Source organism: Pelmatolapia mariae, linkage group LG3_W, assembly GCF_036321145.2.
Source record: "Pelmatolapia mariae isolate MD_Pm_ZW linkage group LG3_W, Pm_UMD_F_2, whole genome shotgun sequence".
NCBI lineage: Eukaryota > Metazoa > Chordata > Actinopteri > Cichliformes > Cichlidae > Pelmatolapia > Pelmatolapia mariae.
In genome coordinates, this window is record NC_086229.1 from 79,097,489 (window position 1) to 79,113,961 (window position 16,473).

The window sequence follows — 16,473 nt, forward strand, 5'->3', positions numbered from 1 at the left end:
GTGAAATACAATGAACTTGAAACCAGATGGGGACCTTCTGAAACAGATGATCTATATGAGAACTGTGTGAAGACAAGAGGAAACTGGACACATGTCAGATGTGACCAAATGATGTGGTTCATCTGCTACGATGGTGAGAATATGTGGATAATAGTCTGATTTCATAATATAACTGAAACAAAACAGAAACTGAGAAAAAGCATGTTTGAGGAATGATACAAATTATGTGTCTTTATGTATTTCTTCAAAATGTTTGTGGTGATGGAAAAGTTGTTTTGTTTTGATTTTTTGCTTAACAGGAAAGAAGAGAGATGGTAAATCGATCCATTTGATTGAGGAGAAAATAACCTGGACACAGGCTCAGAAATACTGCAGAGATCACTACACTGACCTGGCCAGTGGACTCGATCAGGCGGATGGGGAAGAATTTAAGATCCTGAAGCAGTCCAAGGACTCTCCGATGAATGTGTGGATCGGCCTGTTCAGAGACACCTGGAGGTGGTCAGATGGGAGCAATTTCTCTTTCAGGCACTGGAATATGGAAACATTTTATGACGGACAAAACAACAAGAAATGTGCTGTGACTCTGTTAAACAGATCAGGAAAATGGAGCTCTGATGAATGCAACAACAAAAATCCTTTCTTCTGTTATGATGGTGAGTTTTTACTATTTTAATCTGATTTATTTCTCTAATAGGATAATATAATATATTTTATTTGATACTTTGAGTAGTTTAAATATTTTTATGTATACATTTTAACAAATTTAAATATTACAAATTAAATAAATTAAAAAAATTACAATATGTAGGACTACCAGCTAAAGGAAGTAAAAAACTACAATGTTTTATTGTGTACTGTCTGTATTCAAGGTAAAGTGGAACAAATAGCTGCTGTTAATCAGACTTAACTGAAGTTTGATGGTTTCTGACAGATAAATTGATTCTGATCAATGAAAACAAGACCTGGGAGGAAGCCTTGGATTACTGCAGACTGCACAACACTGACCTGGTCTCCATCACTAACCCTCACCAACAGAGAGTGGTGGAGAGGAGAGCCAAGAATGCCAGCAGTCCCTACGTATGGGTGGGACTGCGCTACTCCTGCGTGATGGATCTGTGGTTCTGGATCAATGACAAACTAGTCTGCTACGAGAACTGGGCTGATAACGGAAAGATTGATGAGTGTCATAGGTGTGCAGCTATGAAAAGAGGAGGACAGTATCAGTGGTTCAGTCAAAGTGAATATGAGAAATATAATTTTATTTGTTCTAAACAATAAGTTTTAAATCTCTCTGACTCACTGCAGGTTAATTATTGCAGTAGAAATAATTTGCTTTTATGATTTTTATCAAGCACTTAGTGTAGAAAGATTAAAATATCTATTTTATAAGTATGATTGAAAATGATGATTTAAAGCATACCATGTTGTAAACATTTTTTCTGGATGTGATCTATTATTCTAGACAGAATATAGTGTGTTTAAGAAAAGCTCAGTCTTAACCATCTGCAGCAGTTAAATTGATCCATATAACAGAATAAATACTTTTATTTTTAATCATTTTGTGAATAACTCTCTAATAATAAAGTATTATGTGTATTGAGTTGTTTTTATCGTGTTGTTTCTTTTGCTAAAGGAATGGTTCTCAAATAATATCCTCCAACACTCATCATTGTCAGGTAATAGTAAATATTTAAAGACAGAACTAAATAAATAAATAAAAAAAAAAAAAAGTTATTTAATCAGGAAGGAATGCGGAAAGGTAAGTGACGAAATGTTTCTCCCACTGAAAAAGCTACATGCAGATGCAGATGAACAGAATCAGCTTTTTAGATTTAAGGTCATTTATGTGAGAGTTTGCCTGTGAGTCAGAAATAAATAAAATGTGGTCAGTTGTAATTTTTGAACCTTGTTGTTGCCTCCCTCTAGTGTCTGTATCCTGAACACCTACAAGGAAGATAACCGTTAAACCTGTTTCACTCTCCACTGTCTACATACTTTTACCTGCTCATCTGATTGGCTGATAACACACTATAGAGAATCTGTGGTTCTTAACAGCCCATGGTTTTAAGTCTAAGCCACTGGATTACCTATTTTGTTTTGTTTGTTTTGCTTATTTCTTGAAGTTGTGCATCAGGATCCTTTATCTTCCAGGTTCTTAAAATCTCATCATCAACAAACACCCCTGAAAGGATATTAATCTATTCATATGAAAACTGATATAATTCAAGCCAAAACAACTTCTTGAGGCTTTTTTCATTCAGTTGTACTGCTCTGTTAAAAGTGTGTAAACACAAAGCAGCCACCAGGTGATTAAAAAAAATAATGTCTGTGGTGGATTGTTCAGCAATAGAACTAGTGGTCAACAGCATTTCTGCTCATGATCTTTGACCCTTATCTGTGTTGGGACAAAATCAAATAGAAATGGGCTGCTGTACAAAAATCCGTGCTACGAGTGTGATAATGACAGGAGAATAAAATTAGTCTTTAGAGCCCTAATTTATTTAACAATTGTAGGAACCTATTGTACGAAAGTCTGATTTTAGCTTAAAAACGTTTTAATTTTTATAAAATCGGAAGTGGTTTGAAATTCCACATCACTTAAAAAGAAACAACGCATGTTATTTTTATATAAACCTAGTGATAAGACTTATGTTTTTTCGGATAAGAGTCATCTTGTTTTCATGGCAGTACGCGCGCCTCGTGAGGACTGCGCACGCGCACCGGTTGTAAGTTTCCTGGATGTACTCTCGGGTTGACTACAGAGCCTTATTATGTAATTTAACTGTTTACAAAAGTGAAACTGGAGACCGTGGACCACGAGGTGCTCCGGGGAAAAGGAGGCACACCGGGGGTGAGTTGTGTCGCCGTGAGCAGCGCATTGAGGCTTTACCCAGGTGGGAGCTGTTTACAGTTAATCTACTTCAGTATCTGCATCGGTCAGCCGGCTTTTTCACACTCACTCCGCTAGAAAAGGTGAAGTTCTCACAGTGAACGCTGTCATACCTCTGCTCACGCGCACACGTTAATAATGACGTCACTTGAGACCTCTGACATGCGCTTGAAACACATTTTCAAATAGTTTAGCTGGAAAACATGAAAAACAGGTATTTTTGTGCCGCCTCGGACAGCCAGTGCGCACGCGCCAAATGCGTCGACGTCAAGTGCATGTGATAATGATTGGGGAGAAGGCACGTGCACAATGTCCACCGCGCGGTCGTCCACCTGTTCGAGTGCAGCCGAAAAAACATTTCGCTTCATACGTTTGAAGTTTGTGTGAAATTTATCTCCGAGTCTGTGAATCAGCCTTTAAAATAACCAGTTAGTGTTAGTCACCACAGGCAACTCGGACAGACATTTTTCTTTCTTTATAGGACATAAAACCAGCTTCATTACAGCGAGCTGTCGGGGTTATCTGCGTTAACAGAACCCTCTTACAAGCTGCTGACAACTTTGTAGGCTGTAAGAAACGAATGGTGGACACAGCAGCTGGTCCTGTTTAAGTGTCTGCTGTCCCCCTTTTATCTAACTCTGCCGGACTGCTTCTTCTTCTGCAGGTAAAACTCAAAATGTACATCTTATTATTATGATACATGGTGAAGCAGACAAACAGTGGGTCAAAGTTGTATTTGTTGAGAATGACATTTTACTGTTAGTTTCATGATGGCTTTAAGTCTTTGAGCTCATGTGTGTTAGCAGCAAATTCCTGTGATTCCTTCTGCTGAGCAGTGAGTAACATTAGGTTATGGGTGGATTTGGTGGTTTAACTTTCTGATGCTTTGACTCATTTGTAACTTATTGCTCGGATGTTGCTCAGCCGGACAGTCCTCACTATTATTTTCTGACTCCAGTATGGTGTGTTATAATTACATGCATGCAAGGAAAAGCCAACTGTTAACATCAGTTATAAGCCTATACATAAGGTAAATATTTGTAAGGTAAAACTCCAGCACCTGTGTTACCTGGGGCAGTCAAGGGAAGGTATTCGGTGAGCACCAGCCAAATACCTCAAAGAGATAAGACTGGTGGTGAGAGGCCAGCTCAGCAATATGAATGAGCTCGAATCCATTGGTACAGATTCCAGCACAATAAATCTACGAGTAAGATGGAGAGGGGATTGCAGTCAAGGATGAAACGCTGGATGAAACTCATAATCTTCTCTTTAATGTTTTTCTTTCTTTTTCTTTGTCTCTCCTTTTATTGTTATAACTTGTTTTTCTTTCTTAATCACATTAAATTGATGGATATACACATCAAAACCTTAAATTTAATCAACATAGACATATTTACTCATCGACATACACCACCAAACAATTCACAATATAACATATACCCTTGCAAACATTTATGGACCCAACAATGATGACCTATCCTTGTTTCATAGCTTTTTCTCTTTTATTAAGATAATTGTTTATAAATGACTCAACAATTACTACAATAGATGGAGATCTTAATACACTTTTCACCCCTAAAATATATTCATATTCCAATAGCAACTCCAGATTCTGACATTCAACATATATAATAAACCATTATATGAACTCTTACGGACTTGATGATAGTTGGAGAATAAATAATCCCACATCTAGACAGTAAACCTATTACTCCCCCACCCATCAATCCAGGAACGTGATCATTGTGTGGAAGGTATTAGCTCACAAAAAAACACAATTTATCATTCAACAGCTTAAATACGACAGCTTCCAATATAGCAGTAAAGCAGGAGTCAGCATAAATGTGAAAATTAAACAGGAGAACCGGTTCAGAATCCCCAAGACATCAACAATGTTTTCAAATCCTTCTATAATCAGTTATATAAACTAGATCATAATCCAAACCAAAATGATATAGAACACTTCTCAAAAGAAAAGGATCATTATGATTTCTCCACTGAACAAGCTAATATAACAAGCTTTTATTATGACAACAAAAGAGTTTATATAGTTTTCATGACTGAAATTATTTCATGTACCTTTTTTAATCAACACATACTTTACTGTGCATAGTTAATGGAGTACACTGGACTCAGTTTAATAATATTTTCACACAGTTTGCTTATCTTTTTGTCTGTTGACCTGTCCTTACTGGTCTTGTTTGTCTTGTTTACCTCACAAAAAATTGATGACTGCTCCCCAAGGTTACCTGCTTCAAAAGTGTCTCAGGTGCCTAAAGACAGACCATGATGAGGAACATAGAAGCTCAAGCTCCCGCATGATGTGCGAAAGGGTGTAAAAGACGGCACAGAGGCTCTTATCGTGTCAGCACAAGTGTCCCTAAACACCAAATCCACAGTGGGAGAAGTCTGCCACAGCCGACCGTGCCCAAGCTGCAGACTGCTACGGTGAGAGAAACCACTAAAGCTGGTTGAGAACAGCAGGGCTCCTGTGGGACTGCCAGTTCCAGGCAGACGAGCAACTGCCGGTAAACCAACCATATAACCATAGCGGTGTGTGACAAGGAACAAAAAACCACAGTTGTGATAGCCTGGCAATCCCCAGTGGACGGGAACATCAAGAAGAAAGAGCACATAAGGCAAGGCAAGTTTATTTATATAGCACAATTCAACAACAAGGTGATTCAAAGTGCTTTACAGAGACATTAAAAAACAAAAACAAATAAAAAGCATGATTTAAAATTGATTAAAAAACAGTAGATAAAATCAGAACAGTAGATAAAATCAGTAGTTAAAATGTAAGTTTTGAAATTTAAGCTTAAAAGTGTGGATTTGGTGCTTTATTCAAAAGTAGCTGAGAATAGGTAAGTCTTCAACCTGGATTTATATAAACTGAGTGTTTCAGCTGATCTGAGGCTTTCTGGGAGTTTGTTCCAGATATATGGAGCATAAAAGCTGAATGCAGCTTCTCCGTGTCTGGTTCTGACTCTGGGAACTGATAAAAGACCGGATCCAGATGACCTGAGGGATCTGGAAGGTTCATACTGGGTCAGGAGGTCACTGATGTATTTTGGTCCATTTTGGACCATTCAGAGCTTTATAGACCAGCATCAGAACTTTAAAGTCTATCCTCTGACGGACAGGCAGCCAGTGTAAAGACCTCAGAGCTGGACTGATGTGGTCCACTTTTTTTGGTCTTAGTGAGGACTCGAGCAGCAGAGTTCTGAATGAGCTGTAGTTGTCTGACTGATTTTTTTTTTTTTTTTTTTAGGTAGACCTGTAAAGATGCTGTTACAGTAATCAAGCCTACTAAAGATGAATGCATGGACTAGTTTTTCCAGGTCCTGTTGAGACATCAGATCTTTTATCCTTGATATATTCTTGAGGTGATAGTAAGCTGATTTTGTTATTGTCTTAATGTGTTTTTCTAAGTTTAGGTCTGCATCCATCACTACACCCAAATTTCTCGCCTGGTTTGTGGTTTTTAGGTGTATAGATTGAAGTTCTCTGGTGACCTGTAATCGTTTTTCTTTGGCTCCAAAGACTATTACTTCAGTTTTGTTTTTGTTTAGCTGGAGAAAATTGTGGCACAACCAGTCATTAATTTCCTCAGTGCATTTACCAAGAGCCTGTACAGGGCCTCGGTCTCCTGGTGACATTGTGATATATATTTGTGTGTCATCTGCATAGCTATGATAGTTTATTTTGTTGTTCTTTATAATCTGTGCCAGTGGGAGCATGTAAATGTTAAACAGAAGGGGTCCCAAAATGGAACCTTGGGGAACTCCACTTGTCTGCTCAGATGTGAAGTTACCTATTGATACAAAGTATTTCCTGTTTTCTAAGTATGTTTTGAACCAGTTTAGTACAGTTCCTGAGAGACCTGCCCAGTTCTCCAGTCGTTTGAGTAATATGTTGTGGTCAACTGTATCAAAAGCTGCACTGAGATCCAGTAAAACTAAGACTGACATTTTTCCACTGTTTGTATTCAGACATATGTCATTAAACACTTTGGTCAGAGCGGTTTCAGTGCTGTTGTTCTGTCTAAAACCTGACTGGAAGGCATCATAGCAGTTATTCTGTTTTAAGAAGTAATTGAGCTGTTGAGAAACTGCTTTTTCAATGATCTTACTTAAAAATGGGAGATTTGAGATCGGCCTGTAGTTGTTCATTTGTGTCTTGTCAAGATTGTCCTTTTTCAGTATAGGTTTAATTACAGCAGTTTTTAGAGGTTCTGGAAACACACCTGACATTAAAGAAAAGTTGACGATCTGTAACAGGTCTGACTCCAAAGTCTTTGAGACCTTTTTGAAAAAACTTGTTGGCAGGACATCTAATCAGCAAGAGGAAGAGTTCAGTAAAACAAAGATGTACCAGGGGCTGAAGAAACAGTTGGAGCAGATGTGGAAGGTAAAGTTGAAAGTGGACCCAGTGATAATGGGAGCATTAGGAGCTGTAACCCAGAGTTGCAGCAGATTCCAGGAACAACATCTCGACGTCAGAGCTCCATGTGGAAGAGTGCAGTCTTGGGGTGTGAGGGAGATTTTGCGTATACCGTATATGTGTGAGCTGATGACTCACGTGGAAGAGGAAGTAGAGTTTTCAGGAAGATAAACGGCTGACAGCTCAACAGAAACCAGAAAAACCAAAGTGAAAATGTGGGAAATAACACATCGTAGAAAGTGCTTAACAGCATCACGATGGCTGTAGTGGCTCACGAGCTTTTCTTCATAAAGCTAAAGAGATACTGATACTTTACAGATATGTATTTACCCTTGGTAATACTCTGCAAGTTACCTTTTTATTCATTGTGTTTGACACTGTGTTTATAGTGTGATGATTGTTAACAATACTTGTCACTGATCATGAATAAAAGCCTCTGTTTAACTTCTATGTAAATCTGGGTCAAAAGACAGTTGTGCAGAATGAGTATTACCCATTTTATAACTTTTTATAGTTGTGAATGTTTTACGAGTATGACCCAGATTTAGGTCAGCTGATAAGTCAAAGTCAAACATAACATGGTAATTTATGGTTAGAATAAATAAACAGAGCTGATTCTGGCTTTGTAAATCATTCATAATTTATAAAGAGATGCAACACCGTTAAACTCTGAGTTATCTCGACACACTCAGACTTGCACCATGTTCCCCTCTGGCAGTGAAATATGATTTGTCATTGATCAAAACCAGTAAACGTGTAAATATTTGATCAGAGCTGATGCATTAACACTTCAGCGGTTACTGTCACCTCTCACCTATATTTTCTTGTCAAATGAAGACCTGCTTGTTAAGCAGCTGAGTCACACATGCATGGGTCAACCAGAGCATTTATTGGCCTGTGGGAAGTTAATCAATTATGGCTTTTGAGAATCGCAGACAGGATCTGAGACTTGTTCTGCACTCATTCATTGTTCTCCTTCCACTGCTTTCACCTCCATTTCAGATAACTCTCCTTTGGAAATGACCAACATAAAGTCCAAATCGCAGAGCCGGAGCGATGAGGCCGAGGGCCCGGATGGAGGCTGGGGCTGGGTGCTGGTCGTCGCCATGTTTGTCAGCTCGAGCCTCGTGTTCGGCCTGATGCGGAGCCTGGGGATCTTCTTTGTGGAGTTCGTTCAGTACTTCGAGGAGAGCGCCCAGGCCATCTCCTGGATCTCGTCCACCGGCCTGGCAGCTCAGCAGTTCTTCAGTGAGTCATTGATGTTTGTGGAAGTGTGAGTGTGCAGTTTGTAGTATCACAGGTGACAACTGTACAGTAATTATTTTTCTTTCTTAAGGCATTAACACACTTATAGTGAGAGTAAAGGGTAAATACAGACTGCTACAGGATGCATATGTGACCCTGTTTGGATTAAGGTCTTTCAACCTTAAATCTTCTAAAGGGGGGAAAAGGTTGATTTAGTTATAAATAAATGATGTAAATGTGTTTGCTTGTTCTGCAGGTCCACTGGCCGCTGCACTGTGTAATGCTTACAATCCCAGAGTGGTGGTGATGACGGGAGGCTTTCTGGCCGGGCTCGGCCTCACACTTGCCTCACAGTCCACCTGTCTCGTACACCTCTACCTCACAATGGGAGTAATTTCAGGTAACGTGTGTCAGAGTCTTAAACCACCAATCACAAAAATGGCTTTAGTTCCTGTTTTTTTTGGCACATCGAGTGAAAAGCATCGGTACACAGCTGTAGCACTTTCAGCTGGTATTTATTCTTTAATTTACAGTTAGGGTTAGCTGGGTGTCACAATGTTACGGTAAAAATGTTAACAAATCACAACAACAGTTTTCCCATGGTGCTTTGTTTTGAATGTAAAGACCCTACAACAATACAGAGAAAACCCCAACAATCAGATGATCCCCTATGAGCAAGCACTTGGCGACAGTAGGAAGGAAAAAAAACCCTTTTAAAAGGAAGAAACCTCCCACAGAACGAGGCTCAAGGAGGGACACCCATCTGCTTCGCTTGGCTGGGGGTGAGGGGAGGGAGACGGAACAAAACCATGCTGTGGAAGAGAGCCAGAGATTAATAATAATTCACAAAAAGACAAAATACAAGTCAGAATGACTCAGACACAGGTGAATGTTCAAAATGAACACGCTGCACTGCTGAACTCATTTCAAGCCGTGTGACAAAAAGCACAAAACTGCATCTGAGACGTGACATCACAGACGAGCAGCAGGTGTATTTCAGGCGTGAGTCACTCACACAGGTGCAGCTACACTATTGTAACCCTGCAGAGTGTAGCCCTGGAGGCGGGCCAGCTTTTGAGGATTTAATTTATTAATTACTGAATTATTGTTTTCAGTTATTGCTGCTTCTGTGCATGCCATGAGCTATCTGCCGCCCTCACTACACCGTCACCAACAGGTCTGCTTTAAGTTTAGTGCTTTAAGATGTTTTGTACACACACCGTGTACTGCATACATCAGTGGTATTTGTTTGTACTATTTACCTTGTGCACTTTGTCAGTGTTCTTCTACTCGTGTTGTGGTGTTCACGCTCATTTGATATGATTGTGCATCCACCCAGTTTCCCATACTCATGATAGGAAGAGCGCAAAAAATGTATTTTTGTTTTCCAAGTCAGGTGATGCGTCAGAGAGACATTTTTATTTCACATTTACAATATGTTAAGTTGTGTCTCCCATCTGTGGAGCCTGAGGTTGTCTTACAGCTTTGTAACATTTACTGACCGAAAGTAGGATTTTCTTTTTTTTCTTTTTTTTTTTTTTTCAGGTGGAATTTTTTTTTTCTTTTTCTTTTTTTTTTAAAGAGAGTTTTAACAGTTAACCGATTAACTTGTAAAGTAGTGAACTGCTCGCTTGCCTCTCACGGTGTACTTTGCTCGCTTTGTGCTCCAGGTTTTGGATGGGGGATGGTCTTCACTCCCATGGTGGCCACAGTCATGGCTAATTTCACTCGCCGGCGTGCCCTGGCTCTGGGACTGGGGTTCTCCAGCATCGGCATCTCCTCCTTCGCTTTCAACCCGCTCTTTCAGCTGCTGGTGGAGACGTACGCCTGGCGAGGGGCCCTGCTGATACTGGGGGCTCTCAGCCTCAACATTGTACCCTGCGGGGCGCTGATCCGTCCGCAGCGGCGCTCTAAAGCACCGGCAAAGGTAGAACAGAAGGAGGAGCAAGGCAGGGGTCTGGTTTAAGTAAAAACGTCTCTCTCAGAGAGGAATATCATAATGTTCTCTGTGATTACCATCAGGACAGGAGAGTAAAGTTTCTTGCTCACTGACTTTGGAGTGATATGTAAAGATAAAGCTCAGACTTTCCTTGTTCCCTCTCCTGCAGGTGGATTCAGAGACAAAGTCATGTACGTCTATGCTGCGGCGCATCGCCTCTTACCTGGAGCTGTCCCTGCTGACCGAGAGGCCCTATCTCACCTACACTTTGGGCGTTACTCTGTTTAACGTCGGCTACTTCGTGCCTTACTTCCACCTGGTGGCCCACAGTCGCCAAGTTGGCTTCTCAGAGTACCAAGCTGCCTTCGTTATGTCAGCTGCAGGTGCTTCGGACATTTTGGGGCGCATAGTGTCGGGCTGGTTCTCCGACCTGGGCCACTTTCGGGTTGTTCATTTACTGACCTTGTGGACAGGCCTAGCAGGAGTGTTTATCATGCTGCTGCCAGTGAGCTCCATGTCTGGCTCCTACGCCGCTCTGATGGTGATTAGCCTGCTTTATGGCTTCTGCTCTGGGGCTTTGACCTCCGTTGTTTTTGCGGTGGTGCCCATGATTGTGGGCGTGGAGCGCACGATGGGGGCACTTGGACTGCTGCAGCTCATCGAGAGTGGTGCTGGACTTCTGGGGACTCCTTTGTCAGGTAGGTGTGTGTTAAAGCTGCAGTGATAAAGCCAGCTTATAACAAAAACGACTCCATTGTAGCTTTAGTTTGAAAAGAATCTATCTAAAGTGACCTAAATCAGCCCAAAATACAACACACTGAATGTGAAAGTAGTCAAACATTGAGCAAAGTAAATGTCCCCAGCCTCATCACACAGCTGCTAGGCAGCATGTGTCGAAGCATCAGAGCACCCCAATAAGAAAAAAACATGTACTTTTAGGGTTGCGTGGCTAATGAGGTGCTATCATAAACTTGGATAACTGCTCTTATAAAAGGCAGACACCTTGTCTGCACACCTGCTATTTTTAGATCGCTTCGTGGCATTTTACTGTTAACCTCAAACTTGTGCAGAGAGCAAAAATCAAGTTTTGTGAAGCCGATCCGACTTTCACTTTTAAAAATCATCACTGGACATGCGAGCTGCGTCACGTCAGTTTTTGGTTAGTGTCACCAGAATCATTGTTTCTCCGCATTCAACCCAAAGCAGAAAGCTTTGACGATGAAAAATGAGCTGTCAGAGCACGCAGTTCCTCAGGTGGCCACATGAGGCATTCTGCAAAAGGGAATCAGTCCAATACAGACTCCTGGGTGTAGCTGCTTTGATTGACTGGTGTTTCAGACGGCTGTAGCCAATAGGCGAGTCTGCTCAGCCTCACCTCTGGGTCACTAAACTGCACCTCTTTGTGCTGGTGGTGCCTTTTGGAGTATGTTACTGCAATTATCTGACTAATATCAGAGCTTGCAGTATATTAAATAACACCCACGAAGTTGGTGGCACATTGAGTGAAATTCTGGCATTTTATCAGTGTGTTATCTAGCACTACAAGCAGATATGTGCCCATGTGTTGCACTCGTACAATTTATGGATGCAGCTTGTGTAACCGAGCCAGCTAGCACTAGCTAGTAACTGATTGGCCTGTTTCTGTTTTATGTTAATTTCAAAGCATGTAAAAAAGAGTTTAACACAAAAATGAACCCTTTTACAGATCAAATATCTGATCTTAGGTTTCCTGCCACATTTTTTTCCGCTCTGTCTGCACTGTTAGAGGTCACTGGATTCAAGGTAGAAAAATGAATGAGCTGTTCAGAAGCTCTTATTTTACCCTACAAGGCTTCTTTTTTACTAGTATTCAATGATTAAACGTGTGATTTTGCAGAGCTTTATCAGGGCTTCATCTTTTTTAAACACTGCAGTGTTTTCCTTCATCGATATGAGGCCGATATTGTGCACTTCATAAGTTTATCCCTCAGTCTTTCATCATCTCATTCTCAGTTTTACGGTTTCTTACATTTCAAGTAACATCCATGTTTTCTTCCAGGATTCCTGAAGGACGTCACAGGAAACTACATCGCCTCCTTCATGGTGGCCGGCTCCTTCCTCCTCCTCGGTATGCTGACCATGACCACCATGCCTCGCTTTTTCTCCTGTACTGATCCACCGCCTCCTCAAAGACGTTCCCTCGATGCCAAAGAGAAAGTTTTGGATTTAGAGCTGGAGCAGATGAATAGTTCGCCCTCTGACAAAAAACACACAGTGGAGTCGAATGATCCAGCAAACCCAAAACTCTGTTAGTAGATAGAGCCTTGCACGTTCTGAGCACACAATCAAAAAGCATCCTGTTGCACATCTCCGTGAGCAACGATGTATTCATGTCATACCTCAGAGACTCAGTGAAAGCTGAAGCTTCCTGTGAAACCCGTAGCAGCTGTAAGGGAGCGGCGAGCTCCTCGCTCTGTTACAAATATGAATCTCAGATTAACGCTGGAGCCAGAACCTTCTGCCTTAAAGGAAACTGGACATTTTTTAAATAATTCACATAACTGTTTTTACATGCAAAGTGAGGTGCTGTTTTTTTTAATTAACCAATTTTTATTATTATTATTTTTGTTCATGTGAACATGAAACCTGAGTCTGATTTTTCTGCCGAAGGCTGGCCAGGATCTTTTATATTTGCACACACATTCTTTGAATGTGGCACAGCTCGAAAATCAAGCAAATGCTTGATCATCACAAACTCAGTTAAACTTCAGGGACGTCGGTCCGTGCTGTCAAGAAGCATAAACTACTGAGTCCATTTCACCTGTTTTAATACAAATGAAATCATGCTCTCATTTTCCCTCCTGACCGATTTTTTTTGCTCGTGTCATTGTTGGTAGAACGACTGTGCACCTGCAGCCAGTTCAGCTTCCACAGGAGGTTTGCAGAGTCCCCCAGTACAGTCTGAAGGGAGATACCAGGAGACAGGCTGTTACTTGAGGAGAGCTGAAGGCGAGCACTGCCAGAGCTACAAAAATGACCTAATTTATGATAAGGACAGAAGCAAAAAGCAACACTAGAGAAAAGTCAGGAGGGAGCGAGCAGTGGTCCTTTTTTTATGGTGCATCTGTCGTCTCTTTGGTTTACATTAGAGCAGGTGAAATGATTCAGTGGTTTCTCCTTCCTCTCTGGACAAATGGATACACCTGAATTTGTGTTATACACCGATGGTCGAGTGTTCCCCTCATTTATTTTGTGTGGTGTAGATACCCTCCATAAAGTGAGTCACTTTTTTTTTTTTTTTTTATCTACTTTTACTCCTGCTGTTTGTGCTCTGTGTGTGTGTGTGTGCGTGCGCCATCATTGCATACACTTTTACTTGCTTCGCATGACAGGACTAATGTGTGAAACATTAGCTCTCTGACCTGATCTGCACGTGACAATGTTTTAATTCGGAGAAACCCAGTAAATTGAGCTTAACACCAGTGGCACACTGGTTTTGGTCGAGTTACTGACAGGTCCTGTGAAAGCTTTTTCAAGGTTATTATAGTTAATTAATACTAAACCTATGCATGGCAAAAACTTGCATCACTTCAGTCTGAGAAGCAGCCTCCACATTAAGGCTGAAGTCTAAAATTATTCTGAAACTGATTTTAAAAAACTAAAATAACATTTTTAAACAAGAAATTAAACAAAATAAATTTCAGTTCATTGAATACGATATAAAAGAATCAGGTAAAACTAATGGAAAGTAAAACACTACAATACATGTGTTTTAAGAATATAACAAGTCCAAAACCCTGTCATGCCAAGTGTATCACACATGAGCTGATGTATGAGTTTGTAACACTTCTATATCGTTGTCATCATCATTAAAAGCTTAATTAAATTGCACAGTAGATTTTTAACCTATAAGATGCAAAAAATGCCAAATGTAGCAACTATAGTACAAATTTTGTATTTAATTAAAGCGTTTTGTAAGGTTCAATGAGCTCTCGATTTTCAAAAAAATATAAGAATTTTCTAGCAATTACTTTGTGGTTTGAGCTTTAAAGGGTTACATTTTTCTTCAGACATACAATATCTCACAATCATATGTGAGGCTCTGCTGGCTCAAAGATGAGGTAAACCACAGTGCCAGCTGGTCTGGGTAAAAGAATTTGTATTTTAGATGCTGACTGGATTATGATGCTTCAAATTTAAAGGCGTGTTAAACACACATACACGCTCCAAAATTAGGAGAACAAATTTAATGACTGCAGTGGCTGTTTTTTCAGGTCGACGCTGATGATGATTTACTGCTGCCTGCAAATGCCTGATTTATGGTTTTAATCTGTTGAAGCGGATGTTTGGATATAAAAACCGCAGCATGTCCTGTCCTGTCCTGTTAACACTGATTTATTATGAGCTCGGCTAAATGAGCTGCTGGTGTCGACTCTGAACCTCAGGAATTCCTCTTCCCACCGCTGCGTTTTGTTGCACAGCAGGAACACAAGACTGTGTTTTCTCAGTTGCGTTTTCCTGATGACGCCGTCACTTTTTTTCCTCGAGCACTTTGTACTTTTGCTGACCGTAAACTAGAGCAGGCTTTGTAAACCAGATGTGTTTGGTTTGGAGAGCAGCTGGATGGTTGCTATGTTTGAAAGAAGAGCATGACTGGATCACTGTGACCTGCTGATCATTAGCGCACTTACTTACTTTAAAGGTGTTGCAATGCAAAAAGCAGGTGGTCTGTGCTGAACAGCTTCTTCTTAGTGTGTTCTTCCTTTACAGTCTGTGACTCTGGAGTAAATTTACCTTGTCAGTTACCTGCAAACTGTCAGTGATTGTCTTCTTTATTATTATTTTTAAAGCAAACATGTATTTTCTTTCAGTTTATTTCAGTCTTTTCCTTATCAGACAGATCTTCACAGAGATTGTTTTCATCTAAAACGGCTGCAGGATGATGCCGCCCTCTGCTGGGCTTTTGACAGAGATACAAACCGTACTCTTATGCTTTTCTTTATTTTCTCTCATATACTGTCACAATGTTGTGTGCTTATATTAAAGATGGCTGCGTACTCGCTGCTAGCGCTGGGTCTGACTCCATTTTTCTCTCATTTATTCTTCTGTCCCATCACATCCCAAAGGTCCGCTACTGGATTGAGATCAGGTGAGTTGGAGGATATTTGAGTAAATGATGCTCTGCTTGTACAAAGGGGCCCAAGAAAATATCCCCCACATTATTACACCACTGGCTTGACCAATTTTTTTTTTTTTTTTTTTTTGGATGGATCCATGCTTTCATGCTGCTTACACCACATTCTGACCCTGCCATCTGAACAATCTGGAATCAACTGAAATAGAGTCATCAGTGCAGACAACGGTTTCCTATCTTTTATTGTCCAGTTTTAGTGAGTCTGTGACGATAGCCTCAGCTTCCTGTTCTTACTTGACACGAGTGATATTTGATGTGGTCTTCTGCTGCCTCTGCTTCAACTTTGGAAATGGTTTTCTGCATACTTTGGTTTTAACGCGTTTATTTGAGCTACTGTTGCATTTCTATCGGCTTAAACCAGTCTGGCTATTCTCTTCTGACCTCAAATATCAACAAGACATTTTCCACCAGAGAACTGCTGCTCACTGGATATTTCATCATTTTTTCCAGACCATTCCCTGTAAACCATACAGATGATCGTGGGGGGAAATCCCAGCAGATCAGCAGTTTCTGAAATGCTCTGACCAACAACCATGCCACATTCAGTCACTTCAATCCTCTTCATTCTGATGCTCAGTTTGAACTTCAGCGGGTCACCTTTACCCTGTTTTACATCCCCAAATGCACTGAGATACTGCCATATGATTGGCTGACTAGATATTTGTGCTAATAAGCAGTTGATCAGGTATACCTACTTAAGTGGCTGGTTACTGTCTATACACACTTCAGACTGCTCTATACACTCTGTTGCAGGCATGTTTTTTCTACTCTTGGTTTAAT

At 40.6% G+C, this 16,473-nt stretch overlaps 2 protein-coding genes across 4 annotated transcripts in view; both read left to right on the forward strand.

The window, feature by feature from the left end:
* The window catches only part of LOC134623997 (macrophage mannose receptor 1-like), a 1,369-nt gene extending 66 nt beyond the window's left edge, over nucleotides 1-1,303 (forward strand). Inside the window, exons 1-3 of the mRNA XM_063468993.2 lie at nucleotides 1-133; nucleotides 300-656; nucleotides 935-1,303. The exon at nucleotides 1-133 is cut by the window's left edge and continues 66 nt beyond it. Coding sequence (XP_063325063.2) covers nucleotides 1-133; nucleotides 300-656; nucleotides 935-1,281 — 837 coding nt within the window. The 3' untranslated portion in view covers nucleotides 1,282-1,303. The remainder of the gene's footprint in view (nucleotides 134-299; nucleotides 657-934) is intronic.
* Nucleotides 1,304-3,193: 1,890 nt separating this feature from the next.
* Nucleotides 3,194-15,544, forward strand: slc16a13 (solute carrier family 16 member 13). Of its 3 annotated transcripts, XM_063469962.1 has the most exons (7): nucleotides 3,194-3,557; nucleotides 5,138-5,537; nucleotides 8,339-8,584; nucleotides 8,838-8,981; nucleotides 10,252-10,508; nucleotides 10,690-11,218; nucleotides 12,559-15,544. In XM_063469962.1, exons 3-7 carry the CDS (start codon nucleotides 8,356-8,358, stop codon nucleotides 12,810-12,812), a joined length of 1,413 nt encoding a protein of 470 aa, XP_063326032.1. In that variant the 5' UTR covers nucleotides 3,194-3,557; nucleotides 5,138-5,537; nucleotides 8,339-8,355; the 3' UTR covers nucleotides 12,813-15,544. The 3 variants fall into 3 exon arrangements, with proteins under 3 accessions (XP_063326032.1, XP_063326031.1, XP_063326033.1); XM_063469961.1 differs by lacking the exon at nucleotides 3,194-3,557 and having other exon boundaries at nucleotides 5,097-5,537; XM_063469963.1 differs by lacking the exon at nucleotides 3,194-3,557 and having other exon boundaries at nucleotides 5,097-5,532.
* Nucleotides 15,545-16,473: the final 929 nt, after the last annotated feature.